General features: G+C 39.7%; 3 protein-coding genes across 5 annotated transcripts in view; all 3 read left to right on the top strand.

The window, feature by feature from the left end:
- Positions 1–920: 920 nt before the first annotated feature.
- Positions 921–6259, top strand: ndufv1 (NADH:ubiquinone oxidoreductase core subunit V1). Its single transcript, XM_023409869.2, has 11 exons — positions 921–1021; positions 2213–2322; positions 2418–2500; positions 2725–2895; positions 3216–3399; positions 4049–4238; positions 4385–4597; positions 4933–5099; positions 5191–5272; positions 5421–5566; positions 6009–6259. Exons 2-11 carry the CDS (start codon positions 2218–2220, stop codon positions 6084–6086), a joined length of 1419 nt encoding a protein of 472 aa, XP_023265637.1. The 5' UTR covers positions 921–1021; positions 2213–2217; the 3' UTR covers positions 6087–6259.
- A 112-nt stretch (positions 6260–6371) lies between these two features.
- LOC111657579 (uncharacterized) lies at positions 6372–9851 on the top strand. The gene is made up of 5 exons (XM_023409797.2): positions 6372–6817; positions 7285–7419; positions 7571–7686; positions 8332–8475; positions 8606–9851. The coding sequence occupies exons 2-5, from the start codon at positions 7320–7322 to the stop codon at positions 9290–9292; spliced, it is 1047 nt and encodes a 348-aa protein (XP_023265565.1). The 5' UTR covers positions 6372–6817; positions 7285–7319; the 3' UTR covers positions 9293–9851.
- Positions 9852–10723: 872 nt separating this feature from the next.
- The window catches only part of kmt2ba (lysine (K)-specific methyltransferase 2Ba), a 29136-nt gene continuing 27200 nt past the window's right edge, over positions 10724–12659 (top strand). For all 3 annotated transcript variants that reach the window (XM_023409793.2, XM_023409794.2, XM_023409795.2), the window contains exon 1: positions 10724–11103. In XM_023409793.2, the coding sequence (XP_023265561.1) occupies positions 10801–11103 (303 nt within the window). In that variant the 5' untranslated portion in view covers positions 10724–10800. The remainder of the gene's footprint in view (positions 11104–12659) is intronic.

Here is a 12659-nt window from a genome sequence, read left to right on the forward strand (position 1 = left end):
ACACACATAAATTTAAAGTTACTCACTTTCCCTTTAAAATGCTTATTAATCTGTTTTCATTTCTGGAAAGAATTCATTTTTAAACACACTTTTTTCAAATGCTGATTTATAATCTATAATCTGATTTCTGCAAGCAATATTGAATGATTCATTTGAAATGTTTATTGGCTAACTATTGGAAAACAACCTGGAAAGATAAACACAGGTGACTGAGGTTGTAATCATTTAACAGTAAGAACAGATATTAATATTGATTGATAATTGTATTATGTGTGCTATTATAACTATATTGACTGAGTGTATTTTTATAGGTACATTTGATGCAGAGAAAAAAAAGCCTGTGGTTTACAGTAATTTACAGTAAGAACTAATTAACAAGTGAATTGTCCAATTTTAACCAAATGCTGATATCCCTTTTCATCAATTAAACTTTATGATTAATGATCCTCATACTGTCATGTTAATATAACTGTTTCTAAACATAAATATAAAAAATGTTAGTTTTGCCTATGCTGCTGGTTTCACAGGTGTTATTTATTCAAGCTTTTGAGCACACAGGCCTTGAGCATAAATTAATCCTCACTGTCATGTAATTATCAAAACTTGTATCTTTTTTAAAAACTAATTACCTATTGTTTGGTAATTAAGTTTATGACAATGCATCATATTTTAATCTCATATGTTTTGTATGTAAACTCTTAATTTTTTTAAGTAACATGTCACCACAGTTGTCAAATAAATGCAGTGGAGTAAAAGTAAAATATTTCCCTCAGAAAGCAGCAGTGTAGAAGTATAAAGTGGCATTAAATAGAATAGCACTTAAGTATAGTGCTGGACACACAGACCGACCTTTAGTTATGAAAGAGTTGTTTCTTGCGGAGAGGGCGGTCCAGTCATGTTGTGCAACCAGATCTTTTAAATAATCCTCCACGTCGCGGCAGCGTTGTTGTCGATGACTGTGTCCGGGCCGTGTGCTCGTCTACTTCCTGTCGATATTTCATAAACTCGGGACGTAGAAAAGGTAACGAGAACCGATCGTTTGTTGACTTACATTAAAACTTTTGCAGTGTTATTGCTTTGAATGCAAGAGCTGATATACGCCAGTTAATTTGTATGTTGTCACTGTGAGATCTGCATGCTGCGCTGTGAATCCGCTGCTTTTATTTTGACATTACAAGGTTAACCGTTAGCTAACTCGGCTAAGCCAGGCTAGCAGTAGCTAACTGAGCATGGAGGTCAGTGTGTACTCTTCTCATTACACTTCAGCGAGGCAAAGGAGCTCAAATATAGCCATAGTTATTCAGTTTATTTATAAGTGTATTGACCTAGAACATCACAGCTGGACTACTGGGATTGATTCACTCAACTTTGTTAGCTAACTCAAAACCTCTGACATAACAACAGCACATCTGTAGTTACACAAGATTGCTGTCGAATCATTTCCACTCCTAAAAGACAGATTTTATCCATCTTGGGTCGCCACCAAAAAGTGACAGTTAATATAGCGTTAGTTACCCTTATTGTGTTTTGTCGTGTTGTAAAAAAACGCGAAACTGCTAAAACTGAATCTCTGTCGATCAGTTTTCAACCTACTGTTTTTGTTTTGATCAAGTTTGATACGATGACATGATGAAAAGCTGTTTGGGATTAACGAATAATGGTTGTTATTACATGAAATTACAGCACGAGTCTCGTATCAAACTAATATGTACTGTAGGCAAGTGATAGAACCATTAAAATACATATAACACTAATCCATATGTGAGGTTATGGAATATCACTCAACCAAATCGATTGGTTGTTGCTCTCGTTGAGTCCACTGGGCTACTGGAAAACCAGACCAATACTTTCATTTTCTTGCTTAAATATTTGGGTGATATTAAAGTGCTGATACCATACATAAGTTTTAGTTCTTAGCTCCTCAGCTCTAATTTGGAAATATGAATGTTTTACTACAAAACCTTTTTCTCAAATTATGCAAGACTTGTTTTCTTAAAACAAGAAGCCACAGAAAACATTTTTCCTGATCATAATGCATTCTAAAACTGGCAAAATCTTGACTTAAATTGAGAAACAATGGCTTTGTGTATGTGTGCAAGGGCAATATTTCCTGCCTAAGCTTTAGGGATTACAAAGGGAAACTGTATGTAACCTTAACTAACTTGCATGACCTCATTTTGTCATTTGACAATACCGTCTGTCCTCTCTGCAGGAAAGATGCTGTCCCTGTCTCGTGCTGTAGTGTGCGGGGTGGCACGAGCCCCAGCTGCTGTCAGTCAAGGCGGAGTGACTGCTATTACCCGATTTAACAGCACAGCACAGGTACCTGGCCTTTATTTATTTGAAACTGAAATAAATTAATTACATGGTAGCTTTAATTATCATTCACACCGGATGCCTTTGCTTCATTTTTCCAGAGTGCTCCCAAGAAAACAACGTATGGACCGCTGGCAGATGAGGACAGAATTTTCACAAACCTTTATGGTCGTCACGACTGGAGGTAACACCACTGATGTTATTCTCATGTCCTCTGTACAATCTAAAACATATTGTACACGTGGATTTTTTTAATTCTCTTATACAATGCAACAGAGCAGTAAAAGCAAAAGAATAATTCCAGTTATGCAGGTTCTTAACCTGACAAGAATCTTTGAAGGTTCAAACTTTATCAACAATGTTTGTAGCACAGAACACTGTCCTCACCTACTCATATTTGTGTTTCAGGCTGAAGGGGGCTTTGAAGCGTGGTGACTGGTACAAAACTAAGGAGATCCTTCTAAAGGGAGTTGACTGGATCCTCAATGAGATCAAGGTTTCTGGGCTGCGTGGGAGAGGCGGAGCTGGTTTCCCTACTGGCATGAAGTGGAGCTTCATGAACAAGCCTAGCGATGGCAGGTCAGTGAGGAGAGAGATAGATGCACGCACATTTCCTCCGTTTTTTGTTTTTGCTTGATGTTGTCATGTCATTTGAGGAACCACTGAGGTCTGATTATGCAATTATTATTACATTAATTCAAATTGTATCTTACAATCCCAATTTCTTGAAAGAGCATGGAAGAAGAAAATTCACAAGTGCAGCTTTAAAACAAGCCAACAGTGAAATCTTGGCCAAACAGATAAAAAGTTTAGACTTTGGACTTATCAAATACAGTGGCTGATTTTGGGAAAAAAAATGACCCTATTTAACTCACTTCTAATTTTCTTCTTTACTGTAGGCCAAAGTATCTGGTGGTGAATGCAGATGAGGGTGAGCCTGGCACCTGTAAGGACAGGGAGATCATGAGGAACGACCCTCACAAGCTGGTGGAGGGCTGTCTGGTGGCTGGGAAGGCCATGGGGGCGCGTGCTGCTTATATCTATATCAGAGGAGAGTTTTACAACGAATCATCCAACCTGCAGGTAAAAATGGAGTGAATCCTAAGATTTAAAAACCTTTTAATTACGGAGATTAAATAATTTTACTGTACATTTCTCAATGAAATTCCAAATCAAATTTTGGAGAAAGAAGATTAAAAAAAAACCATTTTGCTTTACACTATTCGATATTTCTAAATACACTATATTGAATTTTGTAAGTACAAGTGTAAGGGCTCAGTCTTTTCCAGAATGGCAAGAAATGGAAGATAATAATTCAATATTAGATCTTTATTCTTTTTTTACATTTAATATTTGTAATTATTTGTGGTGAAAGACAAATAATCTACAAAATTGAACATACACCCAAGAGGTGTATGTGACAGTTGTTCCTATTATCTGGTCCACCATTCAAATCAAGGTTAAGGTTAAGCTAGGTTAAGTAACAGACACACCTCTTCGTATAATGCAAAGGACCATCAATGCCCAAATCATACCTTAATTCTGTTACACTTAATACAACTATGACCTTATTCAGATTCAGATAAACTGAAGATTCTATATGCATCATGGCAATGGCTTAATTTCAACACAGTGCAGGCCGAAGACAGTTTATTTCAAACACAAGGTATGATTGCACAGTAAAATGTAATTCATCCTGTTGAAGCGTTATATTTTCAATATCTGTCCTTAGGTTGCTATCAATGAAGCCTACGCTGCTGGCCTGATTGGAAAGGACGCCTGTGGCTCTGGTTATGACTTTGATGTGTTTGTGATGCGTGGCGCTGGAGCATACATCTGTGGAGAGGAGACCGCTCTTATTGAGTCCCTGGAGGGAAAGCAAGGGAAGCCCCGCCTGAAGCCCCCATTTCCTGCTGACGTTGGTGAGTGGAAAGAGGAGATTGAGGGAAAAAAAGTACTGATCTTCTTCGTCCTTTGCTTGTATCCCCTACTGCATTTTCACACTTGCAACATTTTCTTCAACCTACCAGTAATTACAGTCTATTCCACTTTTCCTACTATTTTACAGGTGTGTTTGGTTGCCCGACAACTGTTGCCAATGTGGAGACGGTATCCGTGGCACCCACCATCTGTCGCCGTGGAGGCTCATGGTTTCTGGGATTTGGCAGAGAGAGGAACTCTGGCACAAAGCTCTTCAATATCTCTGGCCATGTTAACCACCCCTGCACTGTGGAGGAGGAGATGTCTATCCCTCTGAAAGAGCTCATCGAGAGGCATGCAGGTACATGACACCAATATTGTAATGAGCCTACTTGACTCATTAATTGAGACAACCTTTTGGAGTTAATAATAACAACTTGGGTTTCAAACTGGGGGATGGTTTGGAGTGAGATGTTATGGGATTTTGTGATTGCAAAAAATTCCTTTTTCTTGTGAATTAACAAAGTGAATCTGGTGTAAAGGGACACCTGCACACATTGTTTGTCTATCTGCATGTGTTTCCCTGCACCAAGGAGGTCGTGGACTGAAAAAATTAAGATAGCTTAACATATTCACAGCCTAAGTTAATGTTTTTTTTGTTTTTTTTTTACTTAATTGAAACAATCTGTCCTGTAGGTGGAGTTCGTGGTGGGTGGGACAACCTGCTGGCTGTAATCCCCGGTGGCTCCTCAACACCCCTCATTCCCAAGAATGTGTGTGAAGAGGTGCTGATGGACTTTGACGGCCTCATTCAAGCTCAGACTGGACTGGGCACAGCTGCTCTTATTGTCATGGACAAATCGGTAAGTTTGCCCCCCTTGCAGCGTAATTTATCATGCATAAAGAAAATAGCAAACATCATTGGTCACATTTGTGTACGTATTGTTTTTGCAGACTGATATTATCAGAGCCATTGCACGCCTGATTGAGTTCTACAAACATGAGAGCTGTGGCCAGTGCACACCATGCAGAGAAGGTAAAGGCTGCCTGAGTATCACTTTATGCATAGATCATTCTAACCTTAATACTTCACACACTGGGTCTCATTCAGGGTCTTTCAATATCTGGCAATATCTCTAACAAATTTCAAAATTCTTTTTTCTCCTGTCCTTCTCTTTCTGTAGGAGTGGACTGGATGAACAACATGATGTGGCGTTTTGTGCGTGGTGACGCACGGCCAGCAGAGATCGACATGATTTGGGAGCTCAGTAAGCAAATTGAGGGACACACTATCTGTGCCCTGGGAGATGGTGCGGCATGGCCAGTGCAGGTAACCCCATATACTCTCATAATGCATTTGCATATTTATAGGATAATTTAAAGAATTAATAAGGAACCGCCTGTGCTAAAGGATACCGCCTTTAGCACAGATTAGCAGAGAATTTGACACCCCCAGCCAAGTGACACAAACTGAATATAATAAGCTTCATGAAGGAAAGGTTTATTGCTGGGTTGTTGTATTGGACTGCATTAGATTTAGCTCGGTCTAACTATGAAGAGTAAACACACAACCGCAAACCATAACCTCCAAAAAATGTACTTGAGGTCCTTTATGCCATGTGTCATTCATTTTTACCCTAAATATTCTCTTCAGGAATTAATGCTTTCACAGATTTTTTTTTTTTTGTTAGGGAAAAAAAAACACTGGTGTTATTCTGCTTTAATTAAATCTAGATTAATTTGCTTTTGTGTTCTCTTTTCTGTGTCCCCAGGGATTGATCAGGCACTTCAGGCCTGTGATGGAAAGCCGAATTGCTGAATACCAGCAGCAGCAGCAGGCCAGGGCTTAAATGGTTCCTTGAACTCCTTGAACTACTTCTTCTGCCTCATATGCCCTTAACCCCATGCCTGTGTCACTGACAAATTATTTAAAAAGATATGTGCCGTCTTATCACCTCATCATCAAGTTTTACATTGATATCTGCCTTGTCTGATTTACCAATAAAGTTATATGAACCTTAAATTAGCTTTTTTTTATTTGTAGTCTTTTTGTTGTGTTTTTATGTGTAGAGAAAAGGGGAAAAGCATAACTAAAATTCATATTTTGTTTTGTCAGTTTTGAAACTGGTAGTTCTGTTAAAAATCCATTTGAATCATTTGAGCTCCCAAGGTTTATGTCAGTGAAAGACTATCATTCAACATTCAGCAGCATAACAAAAGTAGTAAACATTAATTGGCAGAGTTCAAAACAGTCAGGGATTAGCACATTTTATGGACAAATTCATATAAAACGTTTATAAAATATGCTCTTGTTTTATCATGAGGAGATATTCTTAACGTAAAAGTCTATTTTGTTCCAAAATTATATAAATCACGGTTTCACCTTTTAAAACTTGTATTTCTGCAGAAATGTTTTGACCTGAAGCTGAAGGATTGTTTGGTTCATTGTAAAACCAATACAGTGGCGCATTCCAGACAAAGCGCTATTCTCATAATCTCGCGATAACGCCGCCGCCTGCCCACGTCACGTGATGTGGGCATGCCATTCTCGGCGGCTTCGGTTTAGCGGACGAGTCGAACGGTAAGAAATGGTTCCCTCCTTTGAATTGTTTACAAAAACTTAAATCAAATTTAATCATAATTCCTCACACAGATGCAGCGTTAAAACACACAGGCGTAACACCAAAGGAAGCACAAGGAAATACAAACTAGAATATTCAAAAAATATATGAGCACAATCATTTCGCTCCTAGTTGTAGCTGTGCATGTCGACTAGCGTCTCTTCCGTCCATCCTTCTGTCAGCGAGCTCAGGCCTAACGTCAGCTCTTTTTTATGTCATCGCTAGTCTGCCTGACGTATATAAAACACCAGCCTCTTCTATTTAACTTTAATTATTTAGCCCAAACATCCAATTTCTTTGTAAACTGGTTAACTTGACATTAGCCTGGTCTGCTACTGCTGTGCTCTGCTTTTGTCGGTTCAGCTTTGCATACACCTATGATGCATGTGCAGTGTGTGTACTACAGCAATGTGTGCTTATGTTACAGCTCCATGTGGCTGGGTAGTGTGGGTAAGCATCAGCATGGAAATGTTGAAGATAGAGCAAGTCATTGTTGGGAGTGAGATGAGATCCACCTCAGCGGAGATCAAGTCTGAGCCTGTGGTCACCCCTCTGCAGGCCTGTAAGCTAACATTTACTGTATATGCATGGTTCATATATGAATTCTGACTGCTCAGAGTAGGCATGCATTGATGCTCTGCAGTTATGCAATCTATTCCCACTGTTTCGTTTGAATTAATCTTTTAGCAACTTGTCATCTCCCTGTGATCCAGATCAGCATGAGAGTCTACAGTGTTTTCAGTGCTTCATCACCTTCTCTGACACCAAAGCCAAGGAGAGACACATGAGGAAGAGTCATAGAGACCAGTACAAAAAGCAGCTGCAACAGGTAGGGCAAAGCAGACAAAAAAAAAATGCCAGGTCAAGCTTCAAGTAAACAAACTCAGCAATTCATATGAAATGAAATTCATAATAATACTGATTATTAGGGCTGCAATTGGTGATTATTTTCTTTATAGATTAATGTGAAGAATGTGAATGTTTTGTTGATCAATCATTTTGTTTTTAAAACATGGGGAACACAAATTTTCATAGAGCGAATTAATGTTTTCAGTAGTTTGTCCCATCCAACAGTCCAAAACCCAAATACATGTAATTTAGTACCACTGAAAACAAAAGTTAGACATTTTTGCTTGAGAAATGACGAACGATTAATCCATTATGCATAATGTTACTGGTTCATTTTCTGTGGACTACGGATCAGTTAATCAACTTGTTTCAGCTCTTGTGATGACTTTACTGTGAACTGCAAGTTAACTATGAAGTGTGATGCTATAAGGATTAGAGCCCAACCATGGTTGATGATGATAATGATTTTTGTACATAATATCGTTCTGTATGAGAATGGAGATGTAAAGTAAAAAAATAATTACCTTTCGTCCTTCTTAAAAAACACACACAAAACAAACAGTGAATCATGTCTTGAGTCGGTATTTCACTATTTTGAACGAAGTTTCTGCTCATTATTTTGCAGACTGATACAGTCTTTACTTGTTACAAGTGTGACAAGTGCTTCTCTGCCTCTGAGGACCTGAGCGAGCACCAGGCCTCCCACAGCACAGAGGAGAAGCCCTTCCGCTGCCCTTACTGTCGGAAAAGCTTCTTTACCTTCACTGAGGTGAGGGCACAGCAGGCTACACGTGAGCCTATTTTTTGTGCTGTCTTGTATAGTTTATAGTTTAGTTTGCTTTAGAAATTATAAAACATTTGTCTGTTGTCTTTGATGAGTGTTTAATGTCTCAATGCAGCTGAACAAACACAGACGACATGAATGCATAGAACGACGGTGTCCCTGTAGGGACTGTGGCGCATTGTTCCCCAGTCCTTCACGACTTCGCAGCCATCGCATTGCAGTGCATCCCCAGCGGCCTGTAGTGGCTGATGACATCAACACCTACCAATGCTGCAAATGTGGTAGTGGTTTCCAGACAGAAGAAGAGCTCCTGCAGCACCAGGAGAGATTCGCTAGTGATATAAACTGTGAAATTAAGCTGCAAGGGAAAAAACGCGGCAGAAAACCCAAGTATGAATCTCAAGGAGGGATCGTTGACTGCAAGAAGATCAAACATGAAGCGGAAGCAGGGGGATGCAAAGGATATGATGACTCTCTGACAGAGGGATGCCCCTCCAATGAGCTGCAACCAGAGCTTAAGATCCCATGTCCCGAAGCAAATTGTGACCTCATATTCCCTTCTGTTGCAACCCTGCGGGCACACAAGAAGGAGGCGCATGGGCTTCCCCCTCGCAAGGTTCATGCCTGCACAGATTGTAATGAGAGCTATGCTCGGCCTGATCAGCTCAGAGCACACATGGCCAGGGCTCACCGCTCTGGATACACCTGCCCCACCTGTGGAAAGAGCTTTGCTCGAGAGAGTGTCCTAAAGGTCCACCAGAACACCCACACTGAGGGAGAGAATGTAGCAGAAAACAGATAATATATGGGGAAAAGACTGCAACTTCACCCTCCCAAATGATTGTCAGAGTATTTCTTACCATATTCTGTTGAGTGTCGGAAGAAGATATTTTAGGGTGAGAGCTTTTGAAACAAGGTTATGCAACACAGTTGGATTAAGGAGGTTGTTTCCGGAGTGTTGTTTTTAATTGCTGTTAGAAGGACAACCTACACTTGTAAATAAATCTCTGTACATAATTTGGATTTATGTCAAATCGTCATCACAAGGCCCTTTTTGCTGCCCATATTACCTCTGTTGTACCTGAAATGTTTTATATTCACTGTAGAGAAACTAGCTAATTCTCCCTCAAGTGTGGGAGTGTTTTGTATTTAACTGTATTATTTTATTTTCAGAAAAAGTCTTAAGTCTAAGGTGACAATTATACGGAGAATGTACAGTCAGTCCTAAACATAATGAAATCCAAAATCTGATAAATGGGCCAGTGTATAGGATTCTGTACTATGAGACTTGATGTAATCTCTGGGTCTTATTTTTCTTCCGAAAAGTAAATAATTGTTGCATTAAACAATACTTACATTTCTGTGGTGTTTTTGTCTGTCACTTTGTGTGAGTGTCCGTGTGTGTGAATGGGTTATAAGATGCTTATGTCTTTTTTTGAAGCAGTATACTGTAGATATACTAACACTGCTACCACTGAATATACTGTATTTAGAGTACTACTTAGCATGTCATACATATGACTCAGAAGAAAAATATCTGACTAAAACTATAAAATTCATTTTTTTTAAATTCTATTTTAATTTGAGAAAGGGCATAACTAGTTGTCTGTCACTGATCTCAATACCTACTATCTATTAAGCTACACATTTTCATTATTATTATTATTATTCATTATTATTCACAGCAATGATTATCAACGATTTTTGCCTATACTATCCAAACTAAATGTAAACTCTTATTTTTACATTTTTGACCGCTGCTCAGAGAAAGAAAGAAGCAATCAGAATATGTTAACTTGGGCTTCAGGGAACAATGATGGACATTTTGCACACTGTTCAGACATTTTATGCACTGATCATTCAATCACTTATTGCAAAAATGATTATTGGCCGTATTGATGAAAATAATTGTTGGTTGCAACTGCATTGGATTTCTGTGTCACTTACTTAACAGACAGAAATCAGTTTGATAAAACAACAAATGAGCAAAACATACTATAAATGAGCCTCAGATGGATAATAAAGGACATTGCTGATGTTGTATTGTAACGGTGCAAGTTTCTAACAAATTAGTAATTAATCAAAAATGAGGGTTTTGGGGCTCCTGGAGGTCTGGAAAGCTGCTCTACACAAGCGAAGTCGCCCAGTGGGTTGAACTGGGGTCGCCCTCGGCCGGCGAAGTTCGTTTTCCCATGATTCCTCTGTGGTTCCTTTCTATCTCGCGCCTTTGCCTCAGAGCGGTCCATCTTGCCTCCCATATCGCTGCAGTCTCCCTCCGCCAGCGCGCCGTCCGTGTTGTTGTAGTAAATAATGGCGGCATCGGGAGGCGGATTATCATCTCCCGCCACCGTCGCGGGCTTGAGCACCCAAGCGCCGGCCCGGGCTCGCTTCCCGGGCCGGCCGTGCACGGCTCGCAGCAGGCTGCGGTCGGAGAAACGTACCAGACGCGGAAGGTTGGGCTCGGACAACGGGGAGCTGGCTGCCGGAGGGCCGAGGCCCGTAAACATCGGGCTCGCGTTGAGCGAGGATCCGTCCCTGCTGCGCCTTCTCGGTGTGGCGGAGAAGCACAGGCGCCAGAAAGATGCGGGGTTCGACTCCAGCAACAGTGAGGAGGTGAATAAGCTAACCATAGCATGTCAGCTGGATTGGTAACAATGCGGCTAATGGGGCATATAAAGACAGTTTGTCTAAAATAATGACATTTAAAAGAATTTGTTTTGCTATTCCCTAAAAGTATTTAAGCTAACGTAGAGCTAGTTAGCGGTAACTTAGCTTGCAAACACTACCCAAAATAAGCATTGTAGCTAGCTGTTTGCCTGCAGGGGATGCTTAAGAGAGGTTGATGGGTGAACATTTACAGTCTGTTTGCTTCTGCAGGTAATAGGAATTCATTGTCTATTTTGAAATGCTATAAGTTGCAATAGCCATACATACAAGGAGATCAGTGTCTGTCCAGCTGAGTTTGTTGAAAAGGGCATTAGGCGGAAACTTTAGCGGTATTGTGATAGCCACGGGTGCGTTTTGTTGTGGAAACCATGAGATGTCTTTGTTTGTTCATCCACCTGACAAAATTTGGTCAGTTGAAGTTCCCACCCAGTGTTGACATCCACATGCAGCTAATCTTGTCGTAGACAAAACGTCGTTGCTGATAACTTGAGGACAGTACTCTCAGCGTCGGAGCTGTCAGCTGACCGCTCGGTGTTTTGAACTTCAGCTCAACGTGGGGTACAACGGGACGAGCCAGGACCGTTACCAAGGCATTATAATCACAAAGCTGAATTTGGATCATACTCCGAGAAATCTTGTCCTGTACCTTTTTTTTGCATGGTCCATGTTTACAAACATTAATCACTCCCATTCATTACTGAAGATGATATGAAGATTAAGGTAATTAGGAAACATGTTCTACCCTTTTTAGTCAAACGTATGGGGTCAGTCCAATTCAAAGAAAAAGTAAATTTCCCTGTTAATGCTACGCATAATGCAACACAATTCCTGAATTCAGTTTGTTTGCAAGTTACTGCAAGTGTCATTGTACCTGCAGGTATAATAGATTGTCATGCATGATTTCAAGTCTTGTTGATTGACTTGTGTGAGAGTATTGGAGTGACATGTGTGACGGTTACACTTTTACATAACTTTTATTTTACTTTAATTTGAATATTCAAATGACAAAAGACTAGAAATGCTGGCAAAAGTTAAAACAATGTGGAATAATACATTTTATGTATTTGCTTAAGCACAATATGAGAGTTCAGCCTCTTGCTATTTGCACAGCTTTGCTCTCTTTGTAGTTAGTTGTAAAAGCTAGAATCTAGTGCTTCAAATTATTAATATTTTAATTAGTGATTAATCGTTGATTCTTTGAAATATCAGAGAATAGTGAAGGAAAGCCCATAACAAGTTCCCAGAGGCCAACAGGCTTCAGTTTAATAAAGGTACCAGATGTTGACCTTAGGAACCAGAAAATTTTTGACATTGTCGCTTGATGAATAACTTGCGTTGATTCACCAATCATTGTTGCAATCATTCATAATATAACTCATATTATACTGCAAAAAGAGAGGATTCAGATCTGTCAATATGTTTTCATATTGTTTGTTCATAGAAGCCATAGTGTGACGTATCATTCACTTCTAAGGTGGTTTACTTTCAGCACCAGCTACGCA

The sequence above is a fragment of the Seriola lalandi genome, unplaced genomic scaffold (assembly GCF_002814215.2).
Source record: "Seriola lalandi dorsalis isolate HSWRI2012SDOR001 ecotype SW California unplaced genomic scaffold, Sedor1 jcf7180002054408, whole genome shotgun sequence".
Taxonomy (NCBI): domain Eukaryota; kingdom Metazoa; phylum Chordata; class Actinopteri; order Carangiformes; family Carangidae; genus Seriola; species Seriola lalandi.